The following is a 22,728-nucleotide window of genomic DNA, read 5'->3' on the forward strand; positions in this document are numbered from 1 at the left end:
CTGAGGGTCTGCTGGTGTTTCGGGAACGCGTCCGTTCCCAGTGAAACGCCCCGAAGCGGCGGAGAGCGGCCGCAGGCAGTTCAGGCCCTGGCAGACCGGCCCCTGCCCGGGGCTGGGGGGGGGGCTGCGGCCCCGACTCCGCGCCGTGAGGCGTGACCGAAAAACCAGAGGACCGCCCCCAAAACAACCCCAACCAACCCCCCCCCCCCCCCCCCCGCCGAGGAAGGGCAGAGCAGGAAACGCCAAACCCGCCCCCGGCTCCGCCTCCAGCCGCCGCCGGGAGAGGTAGGGCCGGGCCGGGGGGAGACGGGAGGGGGCCGGGGAGGCCGAGGGGAGAGGGAGGAGGCCAAGGGGAGAGGGAGGAGGCCGGGGGGAGCCGGGGGAGGCCAAGGGGAGAGGGAGGAGGCCGGGGGGAGTCGAGGGGAGAGGGAGGAGGCCAGGGGAGGCCAAGGACAGCTGGGAAAGGCCGAGGGGAGAGGGAGGAGGCCGGGGGGGGAGCTGGGGGAGGCTGAGGGGAGAGGGAGGACACCAGGGGAGAGCCGGGGAGGCTGAGGGGAGAGGGAGGAGGCCGGGGAGGCCAAGGACAGCTGGGAGAGGCCAAGGAGAGAGGGAGGAGGCCGGGGGGAGCTGGGGAGGCTGAGGGGAGAGGAAGGACATCGGGGGGAGGCCGAGGGGAGCTGGGGGAGGCCGGGGGGAGTCGAGGGGAGAGGGAGGAGGCCGGGGGGAGAGGGAGGACGCTGGGGGGAGCCGGGGAGGCTGAGGGGAGAGGGAGGAGTCCAGGGGAGGCCAAGGGGAGAGGGAGGAGGCTGGGGGGGAGCCAGGGGAGGCCAAGGGGAGAGGGATGACGCTGTGGGGAGCCGGGGGAGGCCGAGGGGAGAGGGAGGACATCGGGGGGAGGCCGAGAGGAGCTGGGGGAGGCCGGGGGGAGTCGAGGGGAGCCGGCACGCGTTCACCTGCGCGCCGGAGCGGAAGCGGCGCTGGCTGCGAGGCCGCCCGGGCCGCTCGGTTACCGTTGGGTGGTCGGCCGAAGGAGCCGGCCTGCTCGGGGTGGACGGAGGCAGCGCAGGGGGCTCGGCGCGCGCCCACCCGTGGCAGCCGCCCGCTGCGGCCTCCTCGAAAGCGGCCCTTTCCTCTCGGCGCGGCTCAGGGTGGCTAGAAAACAGTCGGCGAAGTCGCAGAGCTTCTGGCGTCGGCCCTGGGTTGAGCCCCGGCGGCGCGGGCGGCGCGCGGCTCTGGCTCCATCTGCAACGCCCCGCCGGCGGCGCGAGAGGAAAGCCCGGGCCGGCCTCGGCGGGTGCCTTACAAATTTCCTAATGAGAACTTGTCTTCCCCGTCGCGTCGCTTCTGGAGGACTCCCAGTCGCCTTCGCCGTGGCTGGCGTTCAACTACCTGTCGCTTCCTCCCGTTTGAAAGTCGTTCTGCAAAAGCTCGTTTCGGACGAGGAGAGCGCGGCGGCTGCAGGAAGAAGTTGAGGCGGCGGCGGCGCCAGGCGCGGGCTCCGAACCCGTATGGTGGAAACGGCTGTGAGATCTTCTTACAAGCCGTTCAGCCTCGAGCCTGCGCTGGGAGAGCTGGGCGTCGCTGCCTTTGCTGGAGCGTGAACCTGTAACTCGTGCTCTGCTGCTGGAGGGGGGAACAAATTCACGCTGGGAGGTCCAAAACCCGTTCCTTCTCTTGCTCCCCTTAGAAGGTAGTAGTCCGCTTCTAGGCAGAGAATAACGTTCTTCTTTAAAGCGAGCAAAATGTGTATTTCTGCCTTTTGGGGATGTGATGGATGTTTCTCATCTGCCTTCCCCCACCCCTCCCACAAAGTCAGGGTAACCCCAGGTTGCAGCTTAACGTGCTTCTGAGATCCCTGTGGATGTAACAGGGGAATGGACTGTTCTCCTACAGAGAGTTGTGGCAGCTCCTACAGAAATAACTGAACCTGAATAGACGGTAGCTCTTTTCCTTCGAAGGTATTTGGGGCCGTTTGCGGTAGCAGTTTAAAATGATGTGGGAATGCACCTGGAAATGAGGTAGAAGCTAAGTCTCAGAAGACTAATGCTGAAGAAAACGCGAGTATATCTCAAGACAAGTTAAAAATCAACCATGAGCTAGTCGAGCTTCTAACAGAGCGCTCAAACAGTACGGTGAATAAATAAACAGCTCACGTAGGACAGCTGTTTATGTAGATCCTTCCGTGACAATAGGTGTCACTTGATGTATTACACAGCCTTTAGGCTACATAAAGATTTTGTAGTATTTAATTTTTCACTTTACACTGATGAGTGAAACATCATTTGTTCTCAAAGATGTCTTTCCCAAGGCAAAGTAAATCAGTGAGCTGTTGCCTTTTGCGGTCTCTTAAGTTGTTTTGAGGGAAGTGAATCTTTCCCCTCTCTTCTGCTGGGCTGTCTGCTTCTGAAGTCCGCTAATGGCTTTTAAATGTCGGTATGGGCTATTTGATATTAGTCATTCTGGAAAGGCTTTTCAGAGGAAAGTGCGTGCCTTTGGGGAGGGAAAAATGGTTGGAGGAACACTCCTACAACCAGGCAACAGGAACATTTAAGGTTAAAAGAAGTGGAGAAGAAAGAAATAGCAGCAGTTTTGAAAACTAGATTAGCGTATTTTTCAGCTGGTTAGGATTTTTTTTTGTTTGTTTTTAATATCTAGGTAATGAACAAAGGCCGCAGCTAACATTTGCTGTGTATTGTTTTCAAACCTTCCATCCACGTAAAAAGGAAATCTGCTGTGTGTAAACATTGTGTTGTCCCGAAGTCAAGTCCTACTCCAGGGAAATGGGTTTTTTTAAGAGAAGGAGAATTTGATCCTCGCACTAAAGTAAGTAGGATATCAGCTCTTAAAGCAAAGATGTGTGTTTCTTTCCCAGCAGAAATGAGCACCTTCAGTGACTTGAAATGTCCATTTCAGGTGGCAAACTGACCGGTTTAAGATGTCCGTGGATATAACTTTCCTTGGGACAGGCTCCGCGTACCCCTCTCCAACGAGGGGCGCGTCAGCGTTAGTGCTTCGCAGAGAAGGGGAGTGCTGGCTCTTTGACTGCGGAGAGGGAACTCAGACACAGTTTATGAAAAGCCATCTGAAAGCAGGTTAGCGTTCTTGCAAGTTATTGTGATGAGGGGAGGGGAAAAGTTGCAGAGGGTCTAAACAAAATACTTTGTCCTCCTGCTTATATTATTTGGGTATATGCTAAACATGCGTGAGCACCGGAACGTGCTGCATTTGGGTGGCAGTTGCTGAACTTGCTGTGCAGTAGCCCTTACTTGCCCTTTGGTAGAGAATTGCGTTCGAGAGCCAAACTCTTCTGAATTCATTTTTTAGGCCTTGTGATTTCAAACATAGACCACGAACCTAAACTTTCATTGTTCTGTGTTTGACTGAAGACAGCTCCAGTCAATACCTGCTGTGAATCTTCCTGTCAATAGATATTTTGCTTTTGTTTTTGAATACAGTTGTGTGTATTCCTATTAGCTTTTACGTTTTGGCAAATAACGTGGAAACCCCACTTGCTTTCAGCCATTGTGCTTTTGCAGTCTCCAGTGGCAAGAGCAGGCTTCTGACTTTCACAGATGAGTTTTAAAGATGGAATTAACGGTTGCAAACATAGAAACCACCTCCTGCTCCCTCAAAATCTGAATCTACCATGGGATTTAATGTCAAAGTGAATGAACTGAAGTACTGACTTGAACTAAATTTTTTCTGAAGTTAGAGATTGGTACCATACACACAAAATTTGCTTGCTCCTAATTGCTGATTAAGATGACTTTGGTTCCCTGACATCTTTCTGTTCACAAACTGCAGCACTAGAGAAACTGCAAGTCGTAGTGGTTGCCCCCTTTGTAGAAAGGAGCTCCTGAAGTGGTCTGGGTAAATACAAGCTGGCTAGCTCACTGTGAGACTGCCAGCTGGAACAGTGTATCTAGTTTTGATGTCGTTTCTGTTTGAGTATGTTTTCTATGGAAAGGAAGGCAGAAAAGGCCACCAAAAGACTCAGTGGCTGGAGAAAATGCCATATAGCAAGGAAGAAGGAACTTGATTAGTTAAACGAAGAGCCTGATGCAGCTTGGTTAATACATACGTATCTTTAATAAGAGAAAATTCTGGGCTTTTTTAATATAGCAAGGATAGGGTCCAGTGCCTTGAAGCTGGAGTGAGACAAAGTCAGTCTGGAAACAAAGCTCAAATCTTGACGTGAAATTTTTCATGTATTTGGTAGGAACCGTGGGGGTCTGGCTCTTTAAAGAACTTTGAATCAAAATTGTTGTGTGTTTTTTTTTTTTTGAATTACACTCATTTCATGTATTAAATGAGTGTATTAAACTAGAAACAACACAAATTCCACCTTATGTTTCTCATTAGTCCACAGTTACCATGCAATATATCAAAGTGCAACCACTTTCGAGAACTGCTTTGCGTTTTAATATGGCAGATGTCACCAGTTGATCCAGTTCCACGCTGTTAGCACGTTTTGCTCAGAAGTAGCTAAAACTTACGTCTCAGCAGTCTTTTTTGACAAATCATTTGTAAGTCGAAATAAACCTCGTGTGAAAAGTTATCACTATGGTAGAAAAAAATACTTAGTGGTTTGGGAGTTAGTTCTTAAAGGTGGGTTTTATTTTCATTTCCCTCCTTCCTTTCGTTTCTTTCTCTTCTTTTTGCCAAAAAGTGATTAATTCCTGAGTTGCCATGGTGTTCGCTTATGTTCCTCTCTTTTTTTTCCTATTGTTCTAATCAATAGGTAGAATTACAAAGATTTTCATAACTCATCTTCATGGTGACCATTTTTTTGGACTTCCTGGCCTGCTGTGTACGCTGAGCCTCCAAAGTAGCCCTGACCCAAACAAACCACCCATTGATATTTATGGACCATTAGGACTGCAAAACTTCATATGGACGACTATGGAGCTCTCCCACTCGCAGCTTCTGTTTCCTTACGTTGTTCACGAACTTGTACCTACACGGGACCAGTGTCCTGCAGAAGAGTTTAAAGAACTTCCTTGTCTGACCAGAGATGAAATACCTTCAGAGGAGGTGCAACAGAGGATACTCCACCTGGATCCTGTAGAAAACTCGTACTTGCTAGTTGATGATGAGCAGTTCGTTGTGAAAGCATTTCGTCTCTTCCACCGCATTCCTTCATTTGGCTTTGTCGTGGAAGAGAAGCCACGGACGGGTAAACTCAATGTACAAAAACTAAAAGACCTTGGTAACTACTTTGACTTATTTTTTCCTCTTTAATTTTAGGGCTCTGGAGATCAGTATTCTGTGGAACTTATTCCTGAGTGCCTTTACAGTATTACTGCTTCTTGCTGCCTTTGCATCAGAGCTCTAATTGCCTTTCTTACACCGATGGGAACTGTTAGATGCCTTTGTTAGACCGGAAAGGCATGTTCTGAGAGCAGCTTGTTCACATTGCAGCTTCAGATGCTGAGAAGTGATCAGCAGGCAGCAGATGTCCAAATGCATGTGCTCAAGCTGAGTATTGACTCCAGTTTTCAGCAATTGTAGTAAAATTGGGTTCACAAGCAGCAGAAATCTTTTTCTGACCACCTTTCTAGGTATTCTAGTAAATTGGAGCTGTGTATATCTCTCCATAATTCATTTTAATCCCATTTTCTAGTAAAAACATTTTAATACGTTATACCAATGCAGCAGTTTGAATCGGTACACCACGCTACTGCCAATTAGTATTGCAGACTACTCTCCTATTGAGAAGAGCAAACAAGTTCAGAAGTTAAGGTTTAAAAAGCATAACATGGCTTTCAGAGAAAGGTATGGCAGTGTATTTGCATGACTTTATTGACTCTAGTAGGGAGAACGTAGCTTTTTTCAAAAGCACCTTCTGTCAAAGTTACAAGCTTTTTATTTGTATGAGGAATGGGAAATGTCAATTGCTACTTTTATTGAGGTTTTATTTTTTCAGTGAGGCAGCTCTACGTGTAGTGTATTTCTTCTTCAAAGATCTTTGAAACCCGACATTGATCCTGGCGCTTACTGACTCTTTTGCTTTTATTTACCAGGAGTTCAGCCTGGTCCTCTATATGGAAAACTGAAGAATGGTATTACAGTTGTTCTAGAAAATGGAATAACTATTTCTCCTTCGGATGTCGTAGAAGACCCTATTCCTGGAAGAAAAATTTGCATTTTAGGGGACTGCTCGGGGGTGGTTGGAGATGCAGCCATGAAGCTTTGCTATGAAGCAGATATATTGATTCATGAAGCCACGTTGGATGATAGCCAAGAGGAAAAGGCCAGAGAGCATGGTCATAGCACTCCAAAAATGGCATCTGATTTTGCAAAATTGTGTAAAGTTAAGAAACTCGTTTTGACTCACTTCAGTCAACGATATAAACCAACTGCTCAAATAGGTGAAGGAGATACTGACATAACAGAACTGAAGAGACAGGCAGAGTCAGTGTTAGATGGTCAAGAAGTAACACTAGCTGAGGATTTTATGACAATAGAAGTTCCAATGAAAAAGCAAAAATAGTAGCATTAACAGGCTCTGCGTGACAATGTGAAGTAGGCTAGTGTTCAGTGGCACTTAAAACTAGCAGTAGGGTTTCTGGTATCCAAATTAGCTCTATGGTACATGGAGAACAGTTGCAAACTGGAGAAGGATGGAGAGAGTACCAGGTACAGTTATCATCACTTTTGCACAGAAAGAAAAAAAGACGCTCAGAAATCTGGAATTCGGGATAAATTCTTCGGTGATTGCTGCAGACACCTAAGCTGGCCAGAAATCGGAACGTGCAGGCATAAACCTTCAGAGCCTAGACATTTCACTTGCGCTAAAGAAAGATCCCTAGAACAGACTACTGGATTATTCCACTCGATACGGTCTCCAGGAAGGTTTCTATTCTACAGCAGAATTTAAAATAACTTGCCCCTGTTACAAGCTTTTGAACAACATCTATTTCAAACTTGTATACAGTATTTTGTAACTATTTATCTGATTTCTATGTAAGAGGGCTATTACACTAAAACTAATAAAGTATTTATAACTCCGCCAAATATTTGCAACTGGTGGTGTTGCTATGCTCAAGTTGAGGAGTTTTTACAAATACTCCCTTTGCATATAAAATTTTCACATAAATAACTGTAGTTTAGGCCTCCTGTCGGAGGTGAGTCACTCTTAACAAATTGATTCATTTGAAACTCCAAAGTGTGAGTCCTAGGTTTGCATACCTGTTCCCTGCATCACAGAAGTTTTGAAAGTATGCTCCGGTGCTCTTTAGGCAAATGAAAAGTAATCTTTCCTAATGCGTTCCTCCAAATGTGTTTTCAAAGGCAGATTATTCTGATGAGAGCGTATTTCTGCTAGTAGAAATACACCTACAGGAGGAATTCCACCTACGTTTAGCTGGATCTATTTCTCCAATGACTTTATTTGTGCAGTGTAAGTGACCTCCAGGCCAACTTTAAATCTCTCTCCCCTTCCTCAAAACTAGTTAGAATTTGGAGTTTCCCACATTTTAGCTCAATTTTCTGTTCAAAAATTAAATGAGTGCTTTTGAAAAGTCAGTCCTAGATATGTTTCCTTTAGCATGGGTTCCTGAAAGCTGAAATACTTCATGGCTTTCTAATAAACACTGAAAACTTTGGCAGGTGTAAGTGCAGCTGCTAGAGCTTATGCTTGTGCTTTTGTTGAATTGATGCTAATGCAGATGGAAAATGAATTTGTTTTAATTTACCGTTTACCTCCCTGCTTTAAATCTGGAATAATGAAGCTATAAAAGTGAAAACAATGCCGCTCTTTAAAAATCTCTCAATTGTAAATGATGTACCACTTTGCACTATCTGTTCTTACGCATTGGCAATCTTGACCCAGACCGAGCTGGTGGAATGAGAAAGTTAAATCCTGCGTGTAATTTACTGTACTCTTCACGTTCTCTTCAGTAAAAGTGTGTGTGGCTGTAACGAAGCAGCAATTTTTGAAGAAGAATAAAAGGAGTGTGATTTCCTAATATTTGTCTGAACTGGTCAAAGTGAATTGGAAGTCTTACCCTTCTAACAGGCTCTTACTTATTTTATCTTAGTGCTACCACTTTAACTCCGAACTGAATTACACCAATGTTAATGTTTTGTAACAGTATTTCAAATACACGTATATGGTCTGCGGAGGAACACTTTGATTTCTTTAAAAATTAAAGCAGATCCTGACCGGAAAGGCTGCAGACTTGAACAACATGACATTTGGAGCAGAAAGTCACTGATCTCTATGACTTCTCTCTTAAAAAAGTGGTGTAAAAAAGCTAGAGGAGTCTGCAGACTGCAGCAGTGTGCTCTTTCCACCCAGAGATTGTTTTTCTTTTGTAAGATAATATGCTGGACATTAGCAATAATAGCGGGTGCAAAGAGCTTAATATCACCCTCTGCTTTATGTAGTCAAAAGCTGAATAGTCTTCAGCTACTGTATGCCTTCCTACAGCGAGAGGACAACATCTTTTGCTGTCTCGAGCATGAGCAGCGCTGCGTTGCTCAGCTGCCTGTCCGTCAGCATTGGAACAACTGCAAATTTGTACCTGCAAGCCGTTCACAGTTGTGATGTGAAATTCAGGAAACAACTTCAAGGCTTTGTAGAGATCCACTGGACACTGTGTGCAAATGGCAAAACCGAAGAATGGAAATGATAGCAAAGGAAAGTCCAAAAGCCTATGCAGCCTAAAATGTATGTAACCAAGGCTACAGCTCATCTTCCTTGGGTGCTGGATCCTACCTCTTAGGATAGGGTTTATGCATCCTAGAGGTAAATAAGGTTTGGCATTCCTGTGGTTGGTTAATTGCTGTGAATTCAGGAAAATCCTCAATTCCCATTCAAATCAAGGAGGGTGCGGATAGGTGGTACGGGCGAACCAATGTCCCAGTTTGCTGCCGCTGAGGGGAGGAGGCTCGTTCCTCCGTGCCCTGCCTTCCCAGTGCCCTCCGTGGCCACGTGGTGCGGCGCCCTGTGCCAGGTCTGCTGCTTGCCTGGCTGAGCAGCCAGTAATTCAACTTGCTAACTCAGAAGAAAACTCCCTACTGGGCTAATTTGCAGCGGGATTATGGAGTTGAATTGTCTTGCTGTGTGACTAGTGCAAGAGCTGAATGAAGGAGGGAGCAGAAGTGCGTGGCCAGAACTGGAGAGCTGCCTTTGGGCTTCCCTTTTTTGAGTAGGAGGCAAGCCAGCAGATTGGCTCAGTCGTACCACACCACTACATCCTAAATAAATTCTGATGAGAGCAATTTTCTTTTGGATAATAAGAGCAAGGAGAAAAATGTATCTAATTGAGGCAGTAGGCCAGATCTGCTCCAAGTATTAGGTCTGGGTCCTTTCTTCTGTTGCAGAGAGCTGACATTAGTGCATTTTTGATGGCAATTTGCTCTCTACAGGCGGTCAAAGCAGCACGCCGGGCTCTCTATCTCTTTTCATGTAAAGTGGGAAGAGATATTGCAAGTTACCTAGTCTATACTCAGGGCCAGATATGGCTGCCATTTTTTAAAGACAGTTTCTTTGTGTATGCTTGTGAACAAAGTTATGTGAAATTCCTGTTTATTTTGGATTTTTTTTTTGGTAATTGTAATCAAATTATAGTTTCCTCCCTTTTGTCAGGCCCGTGTGGCTCTACTTCCTATGGTCCCCTTTTCTCTTCTCTGTACATATGGCTGGATACTGAATGATTTTAAAAACCTGACCACTAGGGAGACTTGAATTAAATTAATAGAATTATGTGTGCCAGTAAGGACAGAAGAACCTGGACCATAAAATGCTTATTTTCCCTATTGATGGGTTCATCTTTCCATTAAGCATTTGTTAGTTGTTGGAGAGTGAGGCTCCTTTGGGTTCAAGCATATCTGCCTGAAAGTATTTTGTTTGACAGCGAGTAAGTAATGTGATAATATACTAGAAAGCTTGTTAGGGTCACAGATGGAGGTTTGGGCAATCTCTTTTTATTTGCACAGCTTCTCAAATGGAGAGAAATCTGAGATCCTTGATTTCCCTTTTTAGTTTAGTCTTTAAACGCATTCAAAGTTAAAAATACTTCACTCTGGAGAGAAAAAAAAAAAAAAGACATGACAACCTGTGTAGCTCAGAAGTCAGTATTCTTATTTTAATCTTAATAGGCATGTCAAGGTCCAAAGGATGAATTTCTCCCATACGCAAGCAAATATTGCATAGCACAGATTAAAATTTCCAGCTGTGCAAATTGCCCTTTGAATAGCACAAGCTGCCCTCAGAGGCTCAGGTAACATTTCCTGCCCTTTAAAGCGTTGTAGGCCAAGTAAAATAGTCTCTAGCATTTAGTACTCTTGTCAAGTAGCTGGCTGCTGCTGGCTGATGTGCAACGATTGCATGTGGATTTGGTGTTGCAGCAAATGAAGAGATCTAATTAAAGGTCTAATCCTGTAGAACCTGAGTTACCCTCAGCTCCTAAATCAAAATAACTTGAAGGGCTGCTCCTGCTGGATGCTGACGGCCTGGCACTTCAGAGGGGGTCTCCTGTCTCGTCCTGTGTTTCGTTCTGTGAGGGTTGCATAATACACAAATAGGGATTTTTATGGTGCCTAGCTATCTGTGGGGGAGAGAAAGGGGAAAGCAGGGAGGAATTCTGCTTTTCTGACTCTCCCCTTTCCTCTCCTCATTGTCTGAGAAAATTAGAAAATATCTGGCATGACTACCTTCACAACTCTCTCATGCCAAAATGCAAAAGGATTCTTGTTGAGCTAAAGAAATAAAACATTACGGGCTTTCATTTCTGAAAGTGATACTGTGGAGATGTATGCCTGCCATCAAGGTCAGGAGAGTTTGGGGGCAATGGGGGCTTTTAAGCAATTCTGATTGATTATTTATATGTAAGTAAAGATTTGTGAGCTTTAAAAGCTTGGGTTTTGGGTTTTTTTTAAATTTTTCTACTTGAAGATTTCCCTTAGTTTGCTTTCTTTTCAGCTGGTACCAGCAGAGGGACTGCAAAAGGAGCTTATTATATTACGGGAAAGAGGAGGAGGGAGAAAATAATATGTAAAGATTTTTTTTAACACCACAGATGTTATGCAGTTTTACATATAGTTGCTAACTCAATTGATAAACATGAGGCTAAATCTCTTGTCTGTTGGGCTCTGCATGAACTTGCAAAAAAAGCTCATGAACTGGTGACCCAAAGCTCAAAAACATGTAGCTGTTCCAAGGGTGGCACAGTCTTTGTAGGGTATGGATTCCGCTTTCAGCACATCTCCTATGCAGCCTGTCATCAAGTCTGGGCTCCAAATCCAGCTGGGGAAAGGAATTTCTGATGTTAGAGGTGGTTCAGTTTTTGATAACTACTATCCAGACCACATATGTGACTATTTGTCTGTCTGTGCTGAAGAAGCGGAATACATAATCTTCATTTAGAAGCTTTTTTTTTAATAGACTTTTAAAATAATTTTCTATTACTGAATTATGTTCATTTATGAGGAAAAATATATTAATTATTTACCTAGTACGTTTTCATTCTATAAATCTAATTTCTGGCAAGACAATAGGACTCACTGAAATCGGTGGTTTGGCATGTCACTAGAACAACTTAATGCATTTTTTATTAATAATAAAAATATATTGATTGGGATCTTGAGATAAAACAAGCTGCAGAAGTTTGATCAAAGTAACGTTTTTGGGTGGGGGAGGAATGCTAAAATATAACAGGTTAACTTGATCTCACTGCTACAGGTATTTTATATTTCAAAAATAAGTTTAAGTTCAAGGGAGTTTTGGTAGCTGGAAAAAGTACTGTTTTGCTGGACACGGTATTTCTGCAGGCTTTCAAATTTGCCATAATAGCCTACAGATGTCCTTCCTAGTACTAATTGTTCCTATAGGTGTTAGGAGCTATAGGAGATACTAGCTCAGCATCTTTCATGGTGAAGTTTCTACGTGGTAGTTAATAACAGTCCTCTAACAACTCTTCCTTGCAGATTCAACTGAATCCTTCATTCGCGTGTCGGTGCAGTCTGTTACGTGATCTTGCCGGGCGTCACCAGCGGCTGCTGTGCCCAGCGATGCTGCTGGAACATCTGGAGGCTCAGATGAAGCTTGCTGCAACCGAGATCCTCCGGTGGCTCTGGCAGGAGCGGCTTACTGAGCATGTCACTGAAATCCCACATTTCAGCTTCTCCACCTGTTAGGTAGGGATATTATTACAATTGCTTTGTGCACTTAAATATTCCTATGTATAAACACAAATAGTTACCCCATCAGCTTGAAGTGCTTGAAGTCAAGTCTGACTGCCTCAGATCTTTCTGTCTGCTCTGGTTAATCTTGAGTTTAGGTAGACGCTACGTTAGCACATCTGTTATTATACATTTAGCACTTGTACGATACTTAATTCAGATCTTTTCAGATTTTAATACAGCATTGATCCTATAAAATCGTATTTATCTTAATCATAATATTAAATAATGGAACTGCGAGGTCTTGTTTACAAAGAATGAGGCCAGGGAAACGAGGGTGATGATCAACAGCAGCAAAACTTCATGGCACATCAAAGGATTAACATTCCGCTGAGTAACTGAATTCAAGCGACTTGTGTGTGTGTGAAACGATATGATGGAAATGCCAGATTAGTTTGAAAAATAAGAATCTTGAACACTACACACACTGAAAAATTTGCAATTTCATACCGCACTTCTGAATTTGCAGAACCTGGAGGGTTTACGTGTTAGCTTGTTCATACCTGCTTGCTAGAATATCGTGACAGATTGGACTGAATTTCCTAACACCCACTTCCCTTTCGTTTACACTGTTGAAAACACATTTTTGCATAGGAAGATCACTGTCCATTGAAAAGATATCTAAACCATAGTGTCCCGTAACAGTAATTCACTGCATCATCTCCTCCAACCTCTTAGATGGGGCTTTGGCTCGCAGAGTATGCCTTGAAAACAAACTAGTGGTATTATAAATGGAAAGAGATGTAACAAGTTATATTTAGACTTATTATTTGCCATTATACAATCAATGTGAAATCTCTAAATTATACCGCTTATTTCACAGTGCTCGGTGTTCAGCATTAACATTTTGAAGCTTTCATCCATGTATTTGAACAAATTATCTCTCTGGATGAATGGGCTTGCAGCTGCTTCCCCCAGAGAAGAAGTAGAAGGGAGAATAGATTGTGTTTACAAACTGCAATGTGTTTAATGATTTTTAAAAATGATTATAGTGACATACCTTGGAGAGGGAGGGGAAGCACTCGTGCATAACTAGCATCGAAACAGTCTTTGTCAGCAAATTTAGATCATTTGCCTCTTTTAGGAATCTACAATAGAGGAGCACAGGCTGGCGTAACTAGTGAGAGCTCCCGGGAAGCGCGTATGGGGATGTTTTGCATTGCGTGCCATGAGTATTGCACACCTCCATCAGGAGACGTTTTCTCCTTTGAACTTTTGCTCTCATCTACCATTCATAATGTTAGTTTCTAAGAAAACATACTTCAGAAACAGATAATTTGCAATTCAGTCAGCAAATCCTGGTCTTCTGCATGCTGTGAAGAGGCCAAAATTACATCTCTCCTGGAAAACATAACAAATATAGTAATGTTATACAATACTTTTCATCAGTATTTAATCAGTAGCCTTCTTCAGGATGTGGAAGTGACTATAAATGGCTTAGTCTTGGGAGCTGGAAATTTCACTATAGGGTGGCAATATAGCAAATCACTTCCCTTAAATCACATCATTAATTTCTAAAAATTTCCATGATGTACCGCTTCCTACTAGGGTAGCTGTGATAATGCATACCAGCAGCTTGCGAAACACCCCCCTTATTTACCCGCCCCCCAAAAAGTGTTTTGCAGTGGATATCATATTTCATACACCTTTCCCCTTCTATTGTGTGTTCTACCGGTGGTTCAGCAACACGAGGGTAGAGAGAGGTAGGCTTCTAGTTGAAAAAATGAAAAAAAAAAGAATCTTTTGAGCTGAACTCTTTGAAGAGCTTATTTTTCCTGAGACAGGTGATGAAAAACAGGAAAAGCAGTTCCTGCGCTGGCCTTGGACGCAGGAATCTAGGTTTGTTTTTCACTTGTCCCTTCCTGGAGGACCATCACAAGTGCTCTCAGTGCTCAGTGTACACCCACCAAGCAAGGCGCGTGTTCCCCCATCTCCGCTCCTGCAGCCAAGCTGGCACCTCGTGCTTTTGAAACTAGATGTTTTGGCCTGTCTCCAGCCCCCACATCCCTGACACAGCTGGCTGATGGTTTGAGAGCCACCGCACTGGGTTAAACAGAAGACTTGTGGCAGGTATGGTTTAAGCAGTACTTTTGACAAATATAACTGTAGTGTAACCCCCCCCCCCAGATGCATTGTGCATTGTGCATCTAGGTCGAGGGTGTTTCCATTTGAATGTTGCATGATTAACAGTCCCACCTGCCACAATTTAATCTGGGCCTCACTCCATAGAGAAAAACATAATTCTGGCTTGCTTTTAGCAGAGCTGCTCAGCTTCAGAGTTAAATTGCGTCTGCTTTGAAGTAAGGATTTTCAGTGTATTAACGTGTAATTCCTCGCGCGCTTGAAACTGCCACCAGATTAAATAATCGTGCCATCTTCTGATGTTTGCTCCTGGGCTTGCTCTGTCCTCTTGCTCGCGCTGGCACAGGCCTCTGTGAGGCTCTGCAATGAGCTTTATCAGGGAACGGTTCCAGCCAAAAACTAACTTGGCAAGCAGAAACAGTTGCTCTCAGCTGGATCGATTTCCTGATGCCGTTCATCATGCAGCTGCAGGAGGGGGACAGCGCGAGAGCATGCAGCCACGGCTGGCAAAAAGTCAGCCTTAGTCCCTTAAGAAGCTATGCTGGCTAATACCAGTTTAAAGCTTGTGGCCAATGATAGTCTTAAGGAACCTCCTCTGACTACCAAAAACGTCCGTCTTCCACCCAGTCTAGGCATAGCATGGTGTATAGATAAGTTGCTTATGAATTAATATATTATGCCTGCGCACAAAACTCTTAAAACACAGTCTTCCTACCTAATAGGAGTCATCTAACTGGTTCCTAGGGGTGAGTAGTTTTTGTGAGTACAACTTAAATGAAGCGGAATAAACTAGACAACTAGCGGGGGACGACGCTGTTCAGCATTTGCTGCCTTTGTGGACTGTATACCAGAACCAAACCCCATTTTAATCTGCAGAAACTAGTTACTTGGCTTGGGTGCACTAATTCCAGCTAATTTCCTGGTGTCAGCAAGCCTTAGCGGCTCCCAGATCAAGTATTCAAAATAAGACGGTCTTTGTCAGATAACAAAAAGAGCTGTCAGCATGAGGAACTTGCTAGGATACCAGAAAGGAAGGGGATTGTCGTGATTAATGGTGTTTGATGCTGTTTCCTGTAGGTGTGGGTGAAACACAGCGAGATGATTAACCTGCCGGGATGCCCATTTCTCGCACTCTGTGCCGTGCCCGGTCCTTCTGCGCTAGGTCCATCACTGAGTCATCCGGGCATCGCGTGTCTCAGAAACGAGCCGCGGTGGAACGACGTCCAGGCTCGGCTGAACGTGGGAAGGCAGCGCCGAAACACTATTTGGCGTTTTCTTCTGCCAAAGCGCCTTTCCTGATGGATCCAAGGCTCGGCGGGAAGGACGGAGGAGGTGTGTTGGGGCTTCGCCGCCGCTGAGCTGTACCGCCGCACGTTGCTCTGACATAGCTGGCCTGAGAAAAGGCACAGCCCTCGAGGAACGGCAAAATCACCACGTTGTCCCAGAGATAAACCGAAAGCTCCCGACGAGGAACGGTTTGAGGCTGTTTTTGATCTCTGTAGCATGGCTGCGTTTCTGCTAGGCACTGTTCAGAAGTGCCTCCATGCTGTTTCTTGCCCAGGTGATCGAGGTGAAGCTGATTTGAGTTTGGGGAAGAAAGGGTAGATCCACTTGCCATCTTCTGTGGCTCTCTCTTGCCCTTTTTGCCTGAGGTATGACCCGCTCCCAAGAATCAACTGGAAATTGTCATTCAGCGAGTTTCTCGCTTTCACAGCAACCTCAGGCATCAGTGAGCTGGTAACTTCTGTCCCCTTTCTGGGGTGGGTCTACTGCGTTGGCAGCTGATGTACTAACGCTCTCCAATATGTGATTGGGTGGCCGTTGGGGGGGGGACAGCTGGTGTGCGCGTGTTTGGTGGGAACGGTTGGTGTGTGTTTGGAGGGGTCGGTTGGTGCGTGTGGGGGGACGGTCGGTGCGCGTGTAGGGGACGGTTGGTGCGTGTGGGGGGACGGCTGGTTCGTGTGGGGGGACGGTCGGTGCGTGTGGAGGGGACGGTTGGTGCGTGTGGAGGGGATGGTCGGTGCGTGTGGAGGGACGGCTGGTGCGTGTGGGGGGACGGCTGGTGCGTGTGGGGGGACGGCTGGTGCGTGTGGGGGGACGGTCGGTGTGTGGGGGGGGACGGTTGGTGCGCGTGGAGGGGACGGTTGGTGCGTGTGGAGGGGACGGTCGGTGCGTGTGGAGGGGACGGTCGGTGCGTGTGGGGGGACGGCCGGTGCGTGTGGGGGGACGGCTGGTGCGTGTGGGGGGACGGTTGGTGCGTGTGGAGGGACGGCCGGTGCGTGTGGGGGGACGGCTGGTGCGTGTGGGGGGACGGTCGGTGCATGTTTGGAGGGGTCGGTTGGTGCGTGTGGGGGGACGGTCGGTGCGTGTGGAGGGACGGCTGGTGCGTGTGGGGGGACGGTTGGTGCGTGTGGAGGGACGGCTGGTGCGTGTGGGGGGACGGTTGGTGCGTGTGGAGGGGACGGTGTATGTGGGGGGTCAGTTGGTGCGTGTGGGGGGACGGTTGATGCGCGTGGAGGGGACAGTTGGTTCGTGTGGAGGGACGGTTGGTTCGTGTGGAGGGACGGTTGGTGTGTGGGGGGACGGTCGGTGCGTGTGGGGAGACGGCCGGTGTGTGTGGAGGGACGGCTGGTGCGTGTGGGGGGACGGTCGGTGCGTGTGGGGGGACGGTTGGTGCGTGTGGAGGGACGGCTGGTGCGTGTGGGGGGACGGTCGGTGCGTGTGGGGGGACGGTTGATGCGCGTGGAGGGGACAGTTGGTTCGTGTGGGGGGACGGTTGGTGCGTGTGGGGGGACGGCTGGTGCGTGTGGAGGGACGGTTGGTGCGTGTGGAGGGGACGGTGTATGTGGGGGGTCAGTTGGTGCGCGTGGAGGGGACAGTTGGTTCGTGTGGAGGGACGGTTGGTGCGTGTGGGGGGACGGTCGGTGCGTGTGGGGAGACGGCCGGTGTGTGTGGAGGGACGGCTGGTGCGTGTGGGGGGACGGTCGGTGCGTGTGGGGAGACGGCCGGTGCGTGTGGGGGGACGGCTGGTGCGTGTGGGGGGACGGTCGGTGCGTGTGGGGGGACGGCTGGTGCGTGTGGAGGGACGGTCGGTGCGTGTGGGGGGACGGCTGGTGCGTGTGGGGGGACGGCTGGTGCGGGGACAGTCACGCTCAGCCAGCCGCCCGGGGCTCGCTGGCCTCTGAAGAGCTCAACCCCGCCAGATCCGCGCAGAAGCCGCCGGACCCTCCCCCGCGGCCGACGCGCCGTTAGCGCAGCGCGGCGCTGCACCGGGGACTTCCCCCGCCCGCCCCGCGCCGCCGGCGAACGCCAACCACAAAAATAAACCTCGGAGCGCGCCCGCCCGCCCGCCTCGTTCGGAGCCTCTTGGCGGCGCGGCAACCGCGGGGCTGGCCCCGCGCGCAGGCGCACTGCCGCCGGGGTGGCGGCGCGCGGAGCGGAGCGGAGCGGAGCGGGGCGGGGGGGGCGCCGGCGGCGAGGAAGCGCTCCGCTGTGGTGGCGGCGGCCGCGGCGGCGGGTGGGGGGTGGCGGCAGCGGCGGCGGTAGTGGTGTTACCCGGATGTCGCGCATGCGCGGGGGCGGCTGGACGTGTCGGCGGCGGCCCCGGAGCGCGAGCGACAGGAGCGGCGGCGGCAACAACAACAAGGCGGCGGCGGTGGTGGCGGTGGTGACGGGGGCGGCCGCAGCGGGGCGGCCGGATCCTCCCCTCCCCCGCGCCGCCGGCCTGTGAGCGCCGCCCCGGCCGCAGCCCGGGGAGGGGAGGGCAGGGCGGGGGGCGGAGGCCTGGCCCCGCTCCGCCGCGCCGGGGCCGGCAGGAGGCGAGCGAAGGCCTCCCCCCCCCTCCTCTCTCCCCACCGCCGCCGCCGCCCCTCACCACAGCCGCAGGCCGCGCCCGGAGAGCGGCTGCTCCGCCGCCGCCCGCGGCCCAGGTAACATCCGCTCTCGGCTGCCGCCCGCCCGCCCGCCGAGGCCGCCCGCTCCGCTCCCCCCCCCCCCCACTTTCCTCCCTCCCTCCTGCTCTCCCTCCTCGCCCGCAGCGGCCCTTTCCCCGCCGCCGCGGGGCCTGCGCGGGTGGGTGGAGGGGGCCGGGGGGCCTCCGCGCACACGCCCCCCGCCGGGGGCCCCCGCGGGCCGCCGACCGGCCGCCCTCCGCGCCGTCCCCTTCCCGGGCCTTCCCCGCCTCCTCCGCTTTTCCTAAAAGAACATATAATCCTTCCCCCCCCCCCCCCCCCGCCGCCTCCCCCATCCCCCTCCTTCTCCTCTCCTTTTTTTTTTTTTGGGTGGCCTGTCTTTAAGATTTTCCTGCCAGTCTGTCCCCAGTTAAACTTTTCTCCGCCGTGCCTTTCCTGCGGACCGCTCGCTCTCTTCATGCTCTCTCCCGTGCGTCGGTTACGCCGTGTGTTTTTGTTTGAGGTGCAGCGTGTTTAGTTCTTCGAAATCTGCCATTTTATTTACAGTAATAGCGAGCTGCGTGTTTAGCCTGTTCCGAGCTGGCCCTGGGCTGCTAAGTACAGGAGATTGGTTAAAGATGCCTTTTTTTTTTTTTTTTTTTTTAATCTGTTCTTCCTTCCCCCTTTCTGGGGGTGTGGGTTTTTTTTGGGGGGGGGGCGGGGAGGTTTGCGACTTGCTGCATAGTTGAGTCTTACGGGATTAACCGCTGAAGGTTGGTTGATTTATGGGGTAATCTGGTTGTGGGTTAGATGTATTATTACTTAGAGCCCAAATTGTACTGCTACTAACCGATTGTTGTCAAACGCACACGGTCAGACTAGGATCGTGGTGTCTTTTACCACCACCTCTCAAATCATCTTGGTCAAGAATGGTGTGCCACTGTCAACAGGCTGTCGTATTTTAATTTGTAAAAGTCTTGTAGTGGTGCTATTTGATTCAGGCATACAGCTAATTTCGTGTAAGTTGGTTGAAATAGCTTTATTGAGCTGTAAAATTAAACATGTTTTTCTGCTCCGGTGTCACGATAAGTAGGCAGCTTGTCCTTCTGGCCCTCTTCTTATCTTGGCCAGATTACTACTGGAAGGAGTTCTGCTCACTTTGCATTCGTGAACCTCTTTTGATTTATTTGTTGCATAAGCATGCATATTTAATATCGATATAGAAACTATTTCAAAGAGCTGAAGTCTAAAGAAAAGCAATAAGTGTCTCAAACTGATTAGAATTTTTTTTTTTTTAAGTAGATGACTCTCTGCATAACGCATTCAATTACAGCTGGCACAATAGGCGTGTGGGTTTGGAGAGGTATCAGCTTATCTAGGGGAGAACAAAGGTTCTCCGAGCAGTTTGTTCGATACTGTGGAGGAGCAGCCTTCACCGTGCTGCTGTTAAGGTCCCGTTGGAATTCTAGGACACTGTTTTCCTATGTTGTTAACCTTGTGAAAAACTCTACTTTTGGTTGGGGCTGGAATTTTCCATGCTTGCTTTGCCCAGAGGTGACTTTTTTTTTTTTTAAAGCTTGAACAAATGCAGAGAACATTATCCCTGTGCAGATTACAATAAAGAACAGATGTTATCTAATACACCTATTGCTAGGGTATCGAACTGCTATGTGCAAGTGAAAAATCACACCACTTCTGCCTGAGCAAGGTTTGACTCTTCCTTTTATTGCTTGGTTTAGCCACGGTTGTGTCCTCTGTTTGTGAGGTTTTGACAAATTACTGTTTGTCCTTATTGAAGGAAGGCTTTTGCAGAAAGATGAATCTTGCAGAATGTCCTGGAAAAAGGTTCAGTTTAGGCTCGTTCTGTCCTTCTATGGCAAGCGCTTCCACGGCCGGTGGCTTTCTGAGCGCGTTCTCTCCTCCTTTTCCAAAGTTTTTATCCCCTCCTTATCCACTAGTGTCTGTTCTGAAAACAGACCTCTTGATAGGTCAGGCACGAAGAGTGGCTTCTCAGATGTGATGTAGCGCGAGTCTCGGCGACTAGATCTGTGTTGCTGAAATAGATCCAACTGTATGTTATGCTAGAAGAATTTACTGCCCTTTCCAGTCTTGTAGTGTAATGTGTGGTCTTCCTTCTCTGGCCGTGCAGAAGCCTGTATTGAAAAGAGGAGTTTTTGACCTGTACGCTTTCTCAAAAATAAAAACTAGGGAGGGAAGGGAAACTGAAATGAAAAATGTAGCTTTCTAGGATTGTGAATGTGTGTTTATGTAGTCACATCAGCATGGTAGTATTAGCTATTTCATAGTGTCCTGCCCCCCACGTGCAGTCAAACTCAAAGACAGAAAAAGGATTGGGGGGCTTTTTTGCTGTTGTATTTGTTTCTTGAAGGATGGTGAAAAAAGTGGAACCTTGTGCAGCGGAAACGCTTACTGCGTTCCATGGACTGATCCGTGTACAGGGTCAGTCTGCTGCGTTAATAAAATGCTTTTGAAAGCAGTTGAAGCGAAGAGGTGGAAGCTGAGGGGAGTAAACAGGCTGAGAGCTACAGTTGGGCAGCTAAAACCTCAGATTAGTTTTCTTCCACACACAGTTGCTCACACTACTTCACGTGGAATAATTTTAGGACAGCTCTAAGCAGCAACTCTTTCATCTTAAAACTCTTCCCCGGTTCCTTCTATGCTGTAATATATCTTAAGTTTTTTTATCTACTGACAGTGAGATGAGCAGAATTGATACTGATGATTCAAACAGTATTCTGGCTAATGTACGTTGTTCCCGTAAAGAACGGGAAGGTAGCGTAGTACCTGCTTAGTGCTATTTTTGCTTTTGCTCTTTAATACTAATTAGTCTTATGTCTACAAACATTTTGGTCCTGTTCACCCTTTGGGCAAGGAGATAATAGTCTAATGTGCTGTAAAGTATCCGCAGTCAATTCACTTATTCATATCTTCATCAAATCATGAACTATCTTTTTTTATTGGTTGATGGATTTTTCTTTGTCATGTTTATCATGAAACTTCTACCACTGCGTTATTAAACAGCAAAACTCTGTAGTAATGTTTTGGTGTTCAAAAACTGTCGAATATATATGCTGCTTCTGACTTCTTTGTGTGTGTCTAATTTTGGAGGCAAGTGCTTATGCAAGACTTTTTCATGTCCCTTACCCATGTGAAATGTTCTGGCAAGATGCCAATTTGTATGCTATTCTAATGAGCCAGTTTGTTAGCATTGTGCTACTGCATGGTATCAAAATGTTGGAAATCTGTGACTGAGATTGCTGTCGCTGGTACATCTAACTCCCAGAGCATCACTGGCAGCTTCAAACCGCTCATTCTTATTTTTTTTCCTTAAATACTTTCCTCAAACAATTGCCTTCACATTTGCAACTTAGAAATTTGTTTTTGATCATCAGGATATTTTTCTCATTAATTGATTCTTTCAGCGTATCACTGCCCAGAATTACAGGCGGTACATCTCCACCTTTGACAGTGCACAGCACCATAGGTCCTTATCTGACTGTGGTGTGTCTTTGCTACCACAATATAAATGATAAATGTCTGTGTTTTTATTTTTTACTTTAAAGCTCAGACAGTATGAACTCTGATAGTAGTAGTACTACTCTGACCATTGTAGTAATGGCTACTTAAGTTATGGTGCATCATCAAGAATATTCTGCCCGCAGTCTTGCTGACTTGCTTAGACTGTTCTGCAATACGTTACAATGGAGAATGGCCAAATTATCTTAAGGTTCATAGCATAAATAGAAATGGTGTATTACACGTGGTGAATGCCATCAGATGCACTTGGTTGCCTGACATTGTCATCTTTATCATCCCTTTACTTGCTTGTAACACCTGCACTTGCAATGATACATCAGTATTAAAAATTCTCAGGGTTGTATATTTCGGTGCACCATAGCAGTTTTGGAAAAATACTGTGCTTAAAAATCTGTATTCATATTATTTGGAATGTTCTAAGTCAAAATACAGAAGCTAAGGTGACCCATGACTTTTGTCTGATCAGTGTGTACTACAAAATCCCTAACCTCTCTCAGCCTTGCTGTGTAAAGACTTCCTGGAGAAACAAGAGTTAGAGCCCTGAATGCGTTGTTTGGTATTAGGCACATGTGAAAATCTTTCTCTCTTTGGTTTTAACACTGCAGACCGGTTGGATTTCTATCACAACTGTTTATTTCAGACTTCTCGTGCGTGCCATTGCAAATCCATCTTGCGTTCTTTATTCACTTTTGACTTCTCGGTGCGTTCTGCCCCGTCCCCTACCTCCACCATTTGGCATGTTTATCTGCCTTCTCCTTAAGTGTTTTTGGGCCTTCAATACACTGTCTGTGTATGGAACATCTTTCCTGAACTAACCTGCAAGACTATTTGCCTTTCTGCATCAAAGTCTTTCCAAAGGCCCCCTGCTGTCCCGACACGTACAGAAACTGTTTGTCTTACTGTGCTAAGATTGTACTATATTTCTTGGCACTTTCTAATTAAATACAGCAATTACCATTTTGTTTTAAAAACTGAGATGCTAAAAAATTTGACTTCATCACTCTTAATC

At 47.4% G+C, this 22,728-nt stretch overlaps 2 protein-coding genes and 1 long non-coding RNA gene across 8 annotated transcripts in view; 2 read left to right on the forward strand and 1 right to left on the reverse strand.

Moving 5' to 3' along the window:
* Positions 1-118: 118 nt before the first annotated feature.
* On the forward strand, positions 119-7,969 carry LOC138064190 (zinc phosphodiesterase ELAC protein 1-like). Of its 6 annotated transcripts, none has more exons than XM_068925761.1 (6): positions 119-285; positions 1,148-1,690; positions 2,656-2,823; positions 2,914-3,092; positions 4,742-5,209; positions 6,024-7,969. In XM_068925761.1, the coding sequence occupies exons 4-6, from the start codon at positions 2,936-2,938 to the stop codon at positions 6,491-6,493; spliced, it is 1,095 nt and encodes a 364-aa protein (XP_068781862.1). In that variant the 5' UTR covers positions 119-285; positions 1,148-1,690; positions 2,656-2,823; positions 2,914-2,935; the 3' UTR covers positions 6,494-7,969. The 6 variants fall into 6 exon arrangements, with proteins under 6 accessions (XP_068781862.1, XP_068781863.1, XP_068781865.1 ...); XM_068925762.1 differs by having other exon boundaries at positions 212-285; positions 1,351-1,690; positions 6,024-7,968; XM_068925764.1 differs by having other exon boundaries at positions 212-285; positions 1,351-1,653; positions 6,024-7,968.
* Positions 7,970-11,526: 3,557 nt separating this feature from the next.
* On the reverse strand, positions 11,527-17,999 carry LOC138064080 (uncharacterized). The gene is made up of 3 exons (XR_011137326.1): positions 17,827-17,999; positions 13,451-13,530; positions 11,527-12,137 (listed from the first exon to the last, which is right to left on the reverse strand). It is a non-coding gene; the product is annotated as an uncharacterized lncRNA (long non-coding RNA).
* Positions 18,000-18,032: 33 nt separating this feature from the next.
* The window catches only part of LOC104138484 (mothers against decapentaplegic homolog 4), a 29,159-nt gene continuing 24,463 nt past the window's right edge, over positions 18,033-22,728 (forward strand). The window contains exon 1 of the mRNA XM_068924963.1: positions 18,033-18,200. The gene's annotated coding sequence lies outside the window, so the exon portion shown is untranslated. The remainder of the gene's footprint in view (positions 18,201-22,728) is intronic.

Source organism: Struthio camelus, chromosome W (assembly GCF_040807025.1).
Source record: "Struthio camelus isolate bStrCam1 chromosome W, bStrCam1.hap1, whole genome shotgun sequence".
Classification (NCBI taxonomy): domain Eukaryota; kingdom Metazoa; phylum Chordata; class Aves; order Struthioniformes; family Struthionidae; genus Struthio; species Struthio camelus.

Coding starts and splice junctions, on each gene's coding strand:
- LOC138064190 (XM_068925761.1), top strand. CDS start 2,936: ATGTCCGTGGATATAACTTTCCTTGGGACAGGCTCCGCGTACCCCTCT. Junction 3,093..4,741: donor GAAAAGCCATCTGAAAGCAG/GTTAGCGTTCTT, acceptor TCTAATCAATAG/GTAGAATTACAAAGATTTTC. Junction 5,210..6,023: donor ACAAAAACTAAAAGACCTTG/GTAACTACTTTG, acceptor TTTATTTACCAG/GAGTTCAGCCTGGTCCTCTA.